A 15,934-nucleotide genomic window follows, 5' to 3' on the forward strand; every position below is an offset into this window, starting at 1 on the left:
AATTCATGCTATACTTCTGAAGATTAATTCTCAAAAATTTGAGCAAACAATAGAAAAATTTAAAAGAAAGTCTTTATCAATAGAGAAAAAACTTTATTTTTTTTCCGAACCCCAAGAAGAAAAAATTCAGTCAGAAGAAGAAATAAAAATTTTCAAAATTTTATTTGATGTCGTTATAATTTATAATAATGATCAAACTCTTATAAAAAATTTTATTGATTTCCATGAAATCAATAAACAAGTTCCTCAATGGTCATACAAATTAACAAGTGAATTGGAAGAATTGGAAGCTGAAACTGAAGAAAATATACCAACCGAACCTGGAATTCGTTCAAGAAAAGCAAAACGTGTAGTGGTTTTTACTGATTTAAAAGAACCGCATAACGAGATTTATACTAATCTCAAAGATAATCAAAATTCTGATCAAACAGATGAAATGGCTTTGATCCGTTATTCACAACAATCTGATTTTCGTCGAGAGATAATTAAAGGATCCATGCGTTCCCAAAGGCGTAAAACTGTTATTTGGGAATTTTTGCAAGCAAAAGCACATTCGCCCCTTTTTTTTGATAGAATAGATAAATTTTTTTTTTTTCGTTTGATATATGGGGGCTAAAAAAAAAAATTCTTAGAAATTTCATGTGGAAAAAAAAAATTTTTTTTGATAAAAACGAAGAAGAACAATCAAAAAAAGAAGAACAAAGACGTATAGAAATTGCGGAAACTTGGGATAGCTTCTTATTTGCTCAAATAATAAGAGGTTTTATTTTAGTAACTCAATCTATTCTTAGAAAATATATTATATTACCTTTATTGATAATAATTAAAAATAGCATCCGTATCGTATTATTTCAACTTCCCGAGTGGGAAGAGGATTTAAAGGAGTGGAAACGTGAAATGCATGTTAAATGTACTTATAATGGGGTTCAACTATCCGAAACAGAATTTCCACGAAACTGGTTAACGGATGGTATTCAGATAAAAATCCTATTTCCGTTTTATCTTAAACCTTGGCATAAATATAAATTTCAATCATCTCAGAAGGCTCGACTAAAAAAAACAAAAGGAGAAAAAAATGATTTTCGTTTTTTAACAGTTTGGGGGCTGGAAACTGACCTACCTTTTGGTTCTACCAAACCAAAGCCTTCTTTTTTTAAACCTATTTTTAAAGAATTAAAAAAAAGAATCAAAAAATCCAAAACGAAGTCTTTTCCGGTTTTAAGGATTTTCAAAGAAAGAGCAACAATTTTCCTAAAAGTCGAAAAAGAAATTAAAAACTGGATTATAAAAAACTTGCTTTTTCTAAAAGAAAAAAAAAAAAACCTTTCAAAACGAAATAGAATTCCATTAGTTGGCCCGAGAGAAATATATGAATTAAATGAAACTAAAAAAGATTCAATAATGAGTAATCAGATGATTCATGAACTATCTGTTCAAAAAAAATCGACGGAGTGGCCAAATTCTTCACTCAGCGAAAACAAAATAAAAAATGTGATTGATAAAATAAAGACAATCAGAAATCAAACGAAAAAAATTTCAAAAGAAAAAGAAAAACTAACTAATAGTTGTAACAAACTGTGTTATGATTCTAAAATAATTGAGTCATCAAAAAAAAGTTGGCAGACATTAAAAAAAAAAAAAACTCGATTAATTCGTAAATCTTTTTTTTTTTTTCAATTTTGCGTTGAACAACTGTCTATTTCTATTTTTCTAGGTATTATTAATATTCCAAGAATTACTACACAACTTTTTGTTGATTCAACAAAAAAAATTCTTGATGTATATATTTACAAGAATGAGGAAAATGGAGAAAAAAAAAAAAAAAAAAATACCATTTATTTTATTTCGACTATAAAAAATTTCATATCAAAAAAAAATTTTTTTAGTTATGACTTATGCTCTTTATCACAAGCATATGTATTTTACAAATTATCACAAATTCAAGTTAGTAACTTTTCTAAATTAAAGTCTTTTTTTGAATATAACATATACATAACATCCTTTTTTGTTAAGAATCAAATAAAAGATTTTTTTAAAGAACAAGGAATCTTTCATTATGAATGGAAAGATAAAACCCTTTTAAATTCCGAAATAAATCAATGGAAAAACTGGTTACGAAGTCATTCTCAATATAATTTACCTCAGATTGCATGGGCTAGATTAGTAACCCAAAAATGGAAAAAAAAACTAAACCAAGACTCTCTAGTTCTAAATCCAAGTTTAAACAAAGTGGATTCATACGAAAAAAAAATTTTTGATAATTACAAAAAACAAAATTTTTGTGAGGCTAACTTATTTTTCAATCCAAAACATAAACAGAATTTCAAAAAGGATTCTATATATAATCTTTTTTGCTACAAATCTATTCATTCTACAGAAAAATTTTTTGATATGTCTACAGGCCTAGAAAATTTTTTAATCTCTTGTTTTCTAGAAAAATATAATATTCGCAGTATAGGGGAAATTTTGCATAGAAAATATTTGGATTGGAGAATTCTCAACTTTTGGTTTAGAAAAAAAGTAAATATTGAGCTTGATACTAGGAGTAAAAAAAAATATATTAAAACTAAAGTTAAGAATTATAAAAGAATTTATAAAATAACTAAGACGAGTCTTGCCAATCAAAAAATAAATTTTTTTGATTGGATGGGAATGAATGAAGAAATACTAAATCCTCGTATAACAAATTTTGACTTTTTTTTCTTTCCAGAATTTTTCTTATTTTCTAGTACATATAAAATGAAACCGTGGGTCATACCAATTAAATCACTTCTTTTCAATTTTAATGAAACAAAAAATGTGAATAAACAGATCACCCTAAAGAAAAAAGGTTTTATACCATCAAACGAAAAAAAATTCCTTCGGTTTTTTAATCTAAATAAAGAAGAAAACGAATCAGCAGGTCAAGAAGAGTTTGAATCAGATAAAGAAACAAAAATAAATACGGAATCAGCTCTATCAAAGCAAGAAAAAAATATTGAAGAAAATTATACAGAATCGAAGATAAAAAAACGTAAAAATAAAAAAAAACCAAAAAGCAATACCGAAGCGGAACTTGACTTATTTCTCAAAAGGTATTCGCGTTTTCAATTGCGATGGAATTGTTTTTTTAATCAAAAAATCCTCAATAATGTAAAAGCATACTGTCTCTTGGTTAGACTAAAAAATCCAACCGAGATAACGATATCTTGTATTGAAAGAGGAGAGATGAGCTTAGATATTCTAATGATTGAGAAGAATTTCACTTTTTCAAAATTAATGAAAAAAGGAATATTGATTGTTGAACCTGTTCGTTTGTCTGTAAAAAACGACGGCCAACTTATTATATATAGAACCATCGGGATTTCATTGGTTCATAAAAATAAACAAAAAATAAGTAAAAGATCAAAAAAAAAAAGCTATATTTATAAAAAAAAAAGTTTAAATTTCTTTGTCCCTGAAACTATTCTATCCCCTAAACGACGTAAAGAATTTCGAATTCTAATTTGTTTCAATTTAAAAAAAAAAATGCAAGGGATAGAAATTCAAAATTTGATACAAATATTCAAAACTTGACCACAGTTTTGAATAAAAAGAAAGATCTTGATAAGGATAAAAAAAACCTAATTAAATTAAAATCCTTTCTTTGGCCCAATTTTCGATTAGAAGATTTAGCTTGTATGAATCGCTATTGGTTTAATACGACTAATGGAAATCATTTCAGTATGATAAGAATACACATGTATACGCGATTTCAAATGCATTAATGGTAGATCCTTTTTACTATATTTTGACTATATATATAGTATTAAGTTACGGTATATGAACAATATATAATATAAGTTACGGTATATGAAAACAATTGGATGCACAAATGTGAGGGATTTTTTTTAATTCAATCTTTATACATGAGATTCATTGAATTAATGACATAGATACCACTCAGAGCGAATTCATAAATAAATTTTTAAAATCCTCCTTTTTTAGATCGAAATTTAAACTTTTTTTTTATAAAATTAAGAATTAATAAGTTGATAATTAAATTCGGATCCTTGTACAAAAAAACTACCATTATTATTACTGATCAGTAAAATTCATATCTTTCAATTCATATTAAAAAGGGAAGGATTTCTTTTTATGATAAAAAATACATTCATTTCATTTCAAGAAAAAAAAGAAGAAAGCAAGGGATCTGTTGAATTTCAAGTAGTCAGTTTCACTAATAAGATACGAAGACTTACTTCACATTTGGAATTGCACAGAAAAGATTATTTATCTCAGAGAGGTCTACGAAAAATTCTGGGAAAACGTCAACGACTGCTGGCTTATTTGTCAAAAAAAAATAGAGTACGTTATAAAGAATTAATTAATCAGTTGAATATTCGGGAATTAAAAACTCGTTAAATTCCAAAATTGTGAATTAGTTAATTTTTTAGATCTTGAATTTTTGAATAAACTTCTTTTTCAGCAATCTAATTCATACCAGAACGAATCAAGGAAAAACTTATGAAGAGACCAGTTACAGGAAAAGATCTTATGATAGTCAATATGGGACCTCACCACCCATCCATGCACGGTGTTCTTCGCTTAATTGTTACTCTAGACGGTGAGGATGTTGTTGATTGTGAACCCATATTGGGTTATTTACACAGAGGAATGGAAAAAATTGCAGAAAACCGAGCAATTATACAATATTTACCTTATGTAACGCGGTGGGATTATTTAGCTACTATGTTTACAGAAGCAATAACAGTAAACGGACCCGAACAATTAGGAAATATTCAAGTTCCTAAAAGAGCCAGCTATATCAGAGTAATTATGCTAGAATTGAGTCGTATAGCTTCTCATCTGTTATGGCTTGGCCCTTTTATGGCAGATATTGGGGCACAGACTCCCTTTTTCTATATTTTCAGAGAACGAGAATTTGTATATGATCTATTCGAAGCTGCCACCGGTATGAGAATGATGCATAATTTTTTTCGTATTGGAGGAATAGCGGCGGATTTACCTTATGGTTGGATAGATAAATGCTTGGATTTTTGTGATTATTTTTTAACAGAGGTTGTTGAATATCAAAAACTTATTACACGAAATCCTATTTTTTTAGAACGAGTTGAAGGCGTTGGGATTATTGGTGGGGAAGAAGCAATAAATTGGGGTTTATCCGGACCAATGTTACGCGCATCCGGAATACCATGGGATCTTCGTAAAGTTGATCGTTATGAGTCTTACGATGAATTTGAATGGGAAATTCAGTGGCAAAAACAAGGAGATTCATTAGCTCGTTATTTAGTACGACTTAGCGAAATGACAGAATCCATCAAAATTATTCAACAGGCTCTGGAAGGACTTCCGGGGGGTCCCTATGAAAATTTAGAAAGCAGAGGCTTTGATAAAAAAAGGAATCCAGAGTGGAATGATTTTGAATATCGATTCATTAGTAAAAAACCTTCCCCTACTTTTGAATTATCGAAACAAGAACTTTACGTAAGAGTTGAAGCTCCAAAAGGGGAATTGGGAATTTTTCTCATAGGAGATCAAAGTGGTTTTCCTTGGAGATGGAAAATCCGACCGCCGGGTTTTATTAATTTGCAAATTCTTCCTGAACTAGTTAAAAGAATGAAATTGGCTGATATTATGACGATACTCGGTAGCATAGATATAATTATGGGAGAAGTTGATCGTTAAAATGATAATTTATGCAACAGAAGTACAAACAATAAATTCTTTTCTTAGATTGGAATCTTTAAAAGAGGTCTATGGACTCATATGGATATTTGTCCCTATATTTTCTCTTGTATTGGGAATCATAACTGGTGTACTAGTAATTGTGTGGTTAGAAAGAGAAATATCTGCAGGGATACAACAACGTATTGGACCTGAATACGCCGGCCCGTTAGGAATTCTTCAAGCTTTAGCCGACGGGACAAAACTACTTTTCAAAGAAGATCTTCGTCCATCTAGAGGAAATACTCCTTTATTTAGTATTGGACCATCTATAGCAGTTATCTCTATTTTACTAAGTTATTCAGTAATTCCTTTTAGCAATCACCTTGTTTTAGCGGATCTCAATATCGGTATTTTTTTATGGATTGCCATCTCAAGTGTTGCTCCGATCGGACTTCTTATGTCAGGATATGGATCAAATAATAAATATTCTTTTTTAGGTGGTCTGCGAGCTGCTGCTCAAGCGATTAGTTATGAAATACCATTAACTCTATGTGTTTTATCAATATCTCTACGTGCGATTCGTTGAAACAGAAAGGTTTATTCCGTTTCTTCTAGATAAAAAAAAAATGAAAAAAAAAACGGAATATATATATTTATCTTTCGGGTTTATCTTAATAAAAGGAATTTGAATTTGATAGTTATATATGAGTGAAAAAAAACTGCTCAGAAATTAGCAGTAAAAAGAAAAATTAAGTCTCATTTCCTATGTACAAAGGTTAAATGGAAATAAACGTAAGCGTAAGAATCGCTTTACCCCAAGGTTGGTTGATTAGTCAGCCGGGCTTGAAGCGGGTTAAAAAAAATATTAACCGTATGACGTTTTCACTATCAGTTATATAAATTACTATACATATACATATATTACAAAGTGATCGGCAATTAGGTAAAAACGCGTGGATGGTTAGAAACACCAAAATACACAAAGAATTTGTAATAGAGATTAACCAAATTGAAAAGGATATTTATGCATAACATAAGATAACAAAAAAAGAAGGTTAATTGGGGCTTGAAATTTGTAGAAATTATCAGGCAGTACTCCCCAAGATTCCGATTCAGAGTATGCTCCCATCCACCGATAAATGTAATGACTATCAGAAACGAAATAATCCTTTATTTTTTTTTAAGTCCACCTACTTTTTTTCTAAAAAAGAAAGAAAGAAGAATAGGAACGAAACAAGTATATTTTTTTTATAGATTTCGAAAATAAAATAGAATTTCTATCATGAATAAGAAACTAATAGGATGTTTAATTCTTTTTCGTAATTGAAAAACACGACGGGCTGAAAAACCTAGGTTTAGTTTTACAAGGGGTGCTTTATTAAAGGATTAAGTTATTACTCAACAAATAGAAATTAAAATTTGTAAAGGATGAGATGAATTCCGAAGCGCGTTTTTTAGTTTTAGAATTTGAGCAGACAGAATTCCATTGGTATAATTCGGGACCCCAGATATATTTCTATTTAATCCATTTTAGAACACATCATATCCATCTAAATAATACTAATCTGGTCCTTATATTTATTTACGGCCCCCGAGGAGCCGTATGAGGCGAAAACCTCATGTACGGTTTTGTAATAGCGGTGAGAATAGTAATGTTATCACCGACTAGGATTATCTAACAGTTTAAGTACAGTTGATATAGTTGAGGCACAATCAAAATATGGTTTTTGGGGATGGAATTTGTGGCGTCAACCTATAGGTTTTATCATTTTTCTAATTTCTTCCCTAGCAGAATGCGAGAGGTTACCTTTTGATTTACCAGAAGCGGAAGAAGAATTAATAGCAGGTTATCAAACTGAATATTCCGGTATCAAATTTGGTTTATTTTATGTTGCTTCTTATCTAAATCTATTAATTTCCTCATTATTTGTAACAGTTCTATACTTAGGCGGTTGGAATATTTCTATTCCGTATATATCTATGCTGGAGCTATTTGAAAAGGATCAAATTTTTGGAACAACAATTGGTATCTTTATTACATTAGCTAAAACTTATTTGTTCTTGTTCATTTCTATCGCAACCAGATGGACTTTACCTAGGCTAAGAATGGATCAACTATTAAATCTTGGATGGAAATTTCTTTTACCGATTTCCCTTGGTAATCTATTATTAACAACTTCTTTCCAACTCTTTTCACTCTAAATTGAAAATCAATCCAAGATATTCATTACTTGTTTTAAACAAGAGAAAGAAACAAAGATCAAATTATTCATAGATAATTACAATATGCTTCCTATGATAACCGGGTTCATGAATTATGGTCAACAAACCCTACGAGCTGCAAGGTATATTGGTCAGGGTTTCATGATTACCTTATCCCACACAAATCGTTTACCTGTAACTATTCAATATCCCTATGAAAAATTAATAACATCAGAACGTTTCCGCGGTCGAATCCATTTCGAATTTGATAAATGCATTGCTTGTGAAGTATGTGTTCGAGTATGTCCTATAGATCTGCCGGTTGTTGATTGGAAATTGGAAACTAATATTCGAAAAAAACGATTGCTTAATTACAGTATTGATTTTGGAATTTGTATATTTTGTGGTAATTGTGTTGAGTATTGTCCAACAAATTGTTTGTCAATGACTGAAGAATATGAGTTTTCAACTTATGATCGTCACGAGTTGAATTATAATCAAATCGCTTTGGGGCGTTTACCAATGTCAGTAATTGACGATTATACTATTCGAACAATTTTGAATTCACCTCAAACAAAAAATGGGTAAACCCATTAATTTTATTAAAAAAAGAATGCAAAACTGTTGAATTATATTATATAAAGAATTTAATTAAAAACTTGTATTTATAGAATAATATTAAGTATTAAGGCTCATCCTTTTAATATAATATTTTCGTAATTATTATCTTGCTTGAAATAGATAGGTTGAAAATATTAGAATAAAAAAGCGAAACTGTCTAATAATTGTATCTACATCAATTAATATTCATTAGATTCTAATTTCACTCTATTAGAAACATATTAAAAAAAAATTCCCCGGTTAAATTAATAAGGTCATGAAAAGGATTTCTATTTTTTCTTTTTTTAATAATATAATGGATTTGCCTGGAAAAATACATGATTTTCTTTTAGTTTTTCTGGGATCTGGTCTTCTAGTAGGAGGTCTGGGAGTGGTATTACTTCCTAACCCAATATTTTCAGCCTTTTCCTTAGGATTTGTTCTTGTTTGTATATCTTTATTGTATATTCTAGCAAATTCCCATTTTGTAGCTGCTGCACAACTCCTTATTTACGTGGGAGCCATAAATGTTTTAATCATATTTGCTGTGATGTTCATGAATGATTCCGAATATTCCATAGATTTCAATCTGTGGACTGTTGGGAATGGGATTACTTCAGTGGTTTGTACAACTATTCTTTTTTCATTAATTTCTACTATTCTCGATACGTCATGGTACGGGGTTATTTGGACTACAAGATTAAACCAGATTTTAGAACAAGATTTAATAAGTAATAGTCAACAAATAGGAATTCATTTATCAACAGATTTTTTTCTTCCATTTGAACTCATTTCAATAATTCTTTTAGTTGCTTTGATAGGTGCAATTTCTGTGGCTCGTCAATAAAAAAGGTTCCAATTAGTAAAGACCAAAGAAAACTTTGTGTTTGTGTATGTTATGATATTTTTTTCCGTTCATTCAATTTGATTGAATACTATTTCATTTTTTAAATATAAATTTTTATATTTTATATATATTTGAAATTTTTTCCCTAATATAGTTTTTATTCGTACTTTGTTGTTATATTCTAGTTGATTGAATCCGGTGAATTGTTTTTATTATTCATATTGATAATGAATCAAAATTGATAAGGAGTTGCTCAATGATACTCGAACATGTACTTGTTTTGAGTGCCTATTTATTTTTGATTGGTCTTTATGGATTGATCACGAGTCGAAATATGGTTAGGGCTCTTATGTGCCTTGAACTTATACTCAATGCAGTTAATATGAATCTCGTAACATTTGCTGATTTTTTTGATAATTCCCAACTAAAAGGGGATATTTTCTGCATTTTTGTTATAGCAATTGCAGCCGCTGAAGCAGCTATTGGATTAGCTATAGTCTCGTCAATTTATCGTAACAGAAAATCAACTCGCATCAACCAATCGACCTTATTAAATAAGTAGCATAAATCAAAAAATTATAGGTTTAAATTTGCATATATGATAGGTTATGACTTACTAGATTAAATTTGTGAAAATTTAAGAAATCAAAGTATTTTAGCCCCATTTTTTACCAATTGAGCCAGAATTCATTAAAAAATTCTATTAAAAGAAATCATTGCTTCATCTAGTATTTTAATTTAATATATCATTTAGTTATAAGTTTACTAGATTGAAAATTTATGACATTAAAAAAACTATAGATCCTATGTCACATTCAGTAAAAATTTATGATACCTGTATAGGATGTACTCAGTGTGTCCGAGCATGTCCTACAGACGTATTAGAAATGATACCTTGGGATGGATGTAAAGCTAAGCAAATAGCTTCTGCCCCAAGAACCGAGGATTGTGTTGGTTGTAAGAGATGTGAATCTGCCTGTCCAACGGATTTTTTGAGCGTTCGAGTTTATTTATGGCATGAAACAACTCGAAGCATGGGTCTAGCTTATTAATACGTTACCGAAAACCTGATTTGAATAAATTTGGAATACATTTTATTTTTTTATTGACAAGTACTCGTACTCAAAAAAGTTCAATTATATTTTTTTATTTATATATTTTTTGAGTACGCGTTCTTTGGACCTGGTGTATCTTGTCTTTACCACGAATGATTTTCCTTGGTTAACAATAATTGTTGTTTTTCCAATATCTGCCGGTTCATTAATGTTATTTCTCCCGCATAGGGGAAATAAAGTTAATAAGTGGTATACTATATGCATTTGTATCTTAGAACTTCTTCTAACGACTTACGCTTTTTGTTATAATTTTAAACTGGACGATCCATTAATTCAACTGTCCGAAGATTATAAATGGATCAATCTTTTTGATTTTTATTGGAGACTGGGAATAGATGGACTTTCTATAGGAACGATTTTACTGACCGGATTTATTACTACTTTAGCTACTTTAGCGGCTTTTCCAGTTACTCGGGATTCCCGATTATTCTATTTCCTGATGTTAGCAATGTACAGCGGCCAAATAGGATCGTTTTCTTCTCGGGATATTTTACTTTTTTTCATCATGTGGGAATTAGAATTAATTCCCGTTTATCTCCTTTTATCCATGTGGGGTGGAAAGAAACGTTTGTATTCAGCTACAAAATTTATTTTATACACTGCAGGAAGTTCTATTTTTTTATTAATAGGAGTTTTAGGTATAAGTTTATATGGTTCGAACGAACCAACATTAAATTTAGAACTATTAGGGAATCAAGCCTATCCGGTCACACTCGAAATACTCTTTTATATTGGATTTCTTATTGCTTTTGCCGTCAAATCACCGATTATACCTTTACATACTTGGTTACCTGACACCCACGGCGAGGCACATTACAGTACCTGTATGCTTCTCGCTGGAATCTTATTAAAAATGGGAGCATATGGATTGGTTCGAATCAATATGGAATTATTACCTCACGCTCATTCTATGTTTTCTCCTTGGTTGATGGTAGTCGGTACAATCCAAATAATTTATGCAGCTTCAACATCTCCCGGTCAACGTAATTTAAAAAAGAGAATAGCCTATTCTTCTGTATCTCATATGGGTTTTATAATTATAGGTATTGGTTCTATAACGGATCCTGGGCTTAATGGAGCTATTTTACAAATAATCTCTCATGGATTTATTGGCGCTGCACTTTTTTTCTTGGCAGGAACTAGTTATGATAGAATCCGGCTTGTTTATCTTGATGAAATGGGTGGAATGGCTATCTCCATTCCAAAGATATTTACAATGTTCACTATCTTATCGATGGCTTCCCTTGCATTACCGGGCATGAGTGGTTTTGTTGCCGAATTAATCGTTTTTTTTGGAATAATTACCAGCCAAAAATATTTCTTAATTTCAAAAATTTTAATTATTTTTGTAATGGCAATTGGAATGATATTAACTCCTATATATTTATTATCTATGTCACGTCAAATGTTCTATGGATACAAGTTAATTAATGCCAAAAACTTTTCTTTTTTTGATTCTGGACCCCGAGAGTTATTTCTTTCAATCTCTATTCTTCTACCCATAATTGGTATTGGGATTTATCCTGATTTTGTGCTCTCATTAGCAAGTGACAAGGTCGAATCCATTTTATCTAATTATTTTTATGGATAGTTTTCAGGAAATAAAAAAAAACATTAAATTGAATTATAATAAGAAGTCTTTGCTTTTTGTATTGTGAGAACCTTTTGAATCATTGTACTACTTGATTCAAAAGGTTCTTGATGATTTACTACTAAAACTAAATTAGATTTCTTAACTTAGATGAAGTTATATATAGATGCTATTTTTTTTATTTGGATTCTTTTCTTTTTTTGTTAATGTTTTAGTTAATTCGATGTAAATGAACCATAACTATGTAAACCTATTCCTAAAAGATTGACGCCAAAATAGCATATCCAAATTAAAAGAAAACCTAGCGAAGCCACAATTGCAGAATTTATACCTCGAGCATTCCTATTTGTTTTAATATGTAAATAAATTGCGAAGATGGTCCAAGTAATAAATGCCCAGGTTTCTTTCGGATCCCAATTCCAATATGAACCCCATGTTTCATTAGCCCATACAGCTCCTGAAAGAATGCCGACGGTTAAAAAGATAAATCCGAGACTAATAATACGAAAACTCCAATAATCTAATTGTTCAATCAATTGATACCTATAATAATTTCTAGAAAAACTAAAATTAATATTTTGTTGTAGTAAAATAGAATTTCTTTCATTTATGTAGTAAAGTACATCAAAAGAAAATAATTCATTTAATAACATTTTATTTTTCATATTCTTTTTCCAAAAAGTAGATCCGACCTTGCGAAATGTAATGACTAGAAGAGCTATTGATAATAATGATCCGCATAACAGAGCGCCATAGCCTAATATCATCATACTTACGTGCATCATTAACCACTGGGACTGGAGAGCTGGTACTAATATTGCAGACTGAGGCATGTTGTTTAAAAGACCTGAAGTAGCAAAACCCTGAATAAAAATAGCACTTGGCGCAGTTATTGCGTTTAAGTGATTTTTTTTTTTTTATTAAAATAGGAAACTATATGAATAATTGCAAAAGCCCATGAAAGAAAAATTAATGATTCATATAAATTGCTTAATGGAAAATGTCCTGAATAAATCCAACGCGTAAATAATAATCCTGTTATACCAAAAAACGTAATTACGATTCCTTTATCTGATGAATCAAAAAATCCTATGATTTCATCTAAATTAACTAATAAAGTTAAAAAATAAATTAGTAGTACAATTGAAACGACCGAAAAAGATATATGAGTTAATATATGCTCTAAAATTGAAAAAATCATAAAAAATTTGTTAAAAATTAATAAATTAATACTAGGTTTTACCCGATTTTAGAAAACAAGTCGGGTATTAATTTGATTATAAAACTTATAATATCTCTTTTATAAGATCTTATGCCGCTACTCGGACTCGAACCGAGATGCTCTAGCACTGCTTCCTAAGAGCAGCGTGTCTACCAATTTCACCATAGCGGCAACTTGTTCAAAATAATACTAACAAGTTTTTACTCAATCGTCGAGATTCAAATTTTAAATAAAGAAGCTAATTTAATGGAATTTAAAATTGATTTTATTACTAAAAAAATGCTTTTTCTAAAAATTAAAACTTCTCCAAAATCCTTAGAAATTTTAACTAAAATTTGCCTAAGTTGCTCAAGAAAAATGAAAAACAACAATTGTCAAAATATCTATTTTCATGCATCTTTTTATATTGTACAAACATAATATTTTTTGATCGCTTAAAAAAAATATCATATATTATTACTTATTAGTATCTAATATTCACTTAATCGTGGATAGATACTTTTATAACTTTGATTCCAAGTAAAGAATATAAGAATTAAGAGAAATAATAATTCCTAAAGGTATAAAGTGAAAAATTTTTGACTTAAATTAATTTAAAGAACCTGTTGATTTCGCTAAAAGATCTTGTATTTCCTAGTTAAGAGGAAATACAAGATCTTTATTTATTTTTTTATTGATGGGGAAAGTAATAACCCCCCCTTTTTTTTACAAAATCAATAGGAATCTTTCGTATATTTCGTATATATATATATTATCTTTTTTTTTTTTTTTTTGGTTCCTATAGATTTTTTTAATTTATATGTATTCTAAAAAATTGGTTTTTACGTTAGGCTAATTCTAATGATTCTAGTGTTTTTTATTTATTTTGTTGTACAAAAAAACTTTTTGAATTACCTGTAGAAAGCGATTTCCCTAAGGAAAAAGCTTTCAACGATGTCCAATATCCCTTCCTTTTCCAAATTTTTTTACGAATACGCTTTTTCGAGATAGAAGTACGTTTTTTTGGAACTGCCATTCAAAAATGAAAAAAGTTTTTCAGTGGTATAATTGGATGTCAAAGACATTTATTATTCTATTCTTTCGTACTCCATATTGAGTAATTTTTTTCTTTCAAATTTTATTATATATTATTTTTCAAACAAAACAGACATTCAAAAGTTTAAAACCCAACTATTTTTTCCCTTTTTCTTGAAAAATTTTTTGTATTTAACGTTTTAAATCCGTATAAGAGTGCTCATTTAATTAATCTATACTGATAGATTTAGATTATATTAGAAAAAATTTTATTAAATTTCTTCACTTCATATGTAAAAAAAAATATCGATTATAATAATATTTCTTGAAAAAAAAAAGCTCACTTAGTGTACTGGAAGACAATCACTAAATTCCATAATTCAATAATAATTCTAAATAATCAAACCCAAATAACTTTTTTTTATACTTAATATTAAGTATTTTTTTGTCGTGTAAATCTTTGTTCTATTCTTAATATATGTATATAAATTATTGTAATACGGAATTATAATTCACTTTTTCTGTATCTGCATAAAATCAAAATTTTTTTAGTAGTAAAAAAAAAAAAGACAAATCGTTTTTTTTACAGTAACTTAGTAATATTAGTTAATAACTTCTAATTTTTTGATTTGAATATATTTCTTTTCAAAGGTTTATGAAGGATTATACTAATTCGAAAAAATTTCTATTTAAGTTTGAAAAAATGCGCTTTTTTATTATCCCCTTTGAAAAAAAATATATATATACAAACCAGTGAATAAGAAATAATAAATTTAAGAATAAAATAAAAAGGGTTTTTATTTTATGGAACATACATATCAATATTCATGGATCATCCCTTTCATTCCACTTCCAGTACCTATTTTACTCGGAGCTGGACTTCTACTTTTTCCGACAGCAACAAAAAACCTTCGACGTATGTGGACGTTTCTGAGTATTTTTTGTTAAGTATAGTTATGATCTTTTCGCTCTATCTATCTATTCAACAAATTTTCTAAGTTGCATTCATCAAAATGTATGGTCTTGGACCATAAATAATGAATTTTCTTTTGAGTTCGGTTACTTTATTGATCCACTTACTTCTATTATGTCAATATTAATTACAACTGTTGGAATTTTGGTTCTGATTTATAGTGATAATTATATGTCTCATGATCAAGGATATCTGAGGTTTTTTGCTTATATGGGTTTTTTTAATACTTCAATGTTAGGATTAGTTACTAGTTCTAATTTGATCCAAGTTTATTTTTTTGGGAATTAGTTGGAATGTGTTCGTATTTATTAATAGGTTTTGGTTCACACGACCTATTGCAGCGAATGCCTGTCAAAAAGCTTTTGTAACCAATCGTGTAGGGGATTTTGGTTTATTATTAGGAATTTTAGGTCTTATTGGATAACTGGCAGTTTCGAATTTCAAGATTTGTTCGAAATATTCAATAATTTAATATTAAATAATAGAATAAATCTCTTATTCCTTACTTTGTGTGCATTTCTTTATTTGTGGGTCCTATTGCTAAATCTGCACAATTTCCTCTTCATGTATGGTTGCCGGATGCCATGGAGGGCCCTACTCCTATTTCGGCTCTTATACATGCTGCTACTATGGTAGCAGCGGGAATTTTTCTTGTAGCTCGTCTTCTTCCTCTTTTTATAGTTATCCCTTCTATAATGTATATAATATCTGATAGGTTTAT

The 15,934-nt window shown here is 29.3% G+C and overlaps 3 protein-coding genes across 3 annotated transcripts in view; all 3 read left to right on the forward strand.

Annotated features, from left to right (window-relative positions):
- LOC125595189 (protein TIC 214-like) overlaps window positions 1-671 on the forward strand; it is a 1,366-nt gene extending 695 nt beyond the window's left edge. The window contains exon 1 of the mRNA XM_048771085.1: window positions 1-671. This exon is cut by the window's left edge and continues 695 nt beyond it. Coding sequence (XP_048627042.1) covers window positions 1-616 — 616 coding nt within the window. The 3' untranslated portion in view covers window positions 617-671.
- Window positions 640-12,010, forward strand: LOC111205512 (protein TIC 214). The gene has a single exon (XM_048771084.1). It carries the CDS (start codon window positions 640-642, stop codon window positions 3,553-3,555), a length of 2,916 nt encoding a protein of 971 aa, XP_048627041.1. The 3' UTR covers window positions 3,556-12,010.
- On the forward strand, window positions 1,666-12,010 carry LOC125595190 (NAD(P)H-quinone oxidoreductase subunit H, chloroplastic). Its single transcript, XM_048771086.1, has 2 exons — window positions 1,666-6,221; window positions 7,322-12,010. The coding sequence occupies exon 1, from the start codon at window positions 4,486-4,488 to the stop codon at window positions 5,665-5,667; it is 1,182 nt and encodes a 393-aa protein (XP_048627043.1). The 5' UTR covers window positions 1,666-4,485; the 3' UTR covers window positions 5,668-6,221; window positions 7,322-12,010.
- Window positions 12,011-15,934: the final 3,924 nt, after the last annotated feature.

This window comes from Brassica napus (genome assembly GCF_020379485.1).
Source record: "Brassica napus cultivar Da-Ae chromosome C9 unlocalized genomic scaffold, Da-Ae chrC09_Random_66, whole genome shotgun sequence".
Classification (NCBI taxonomy): Eukaryota; Viridiplantae; Streptophyta; class Magnoliopsida; order Brassicales; family Brassicaceae; genus Brassica; species Brassica napus.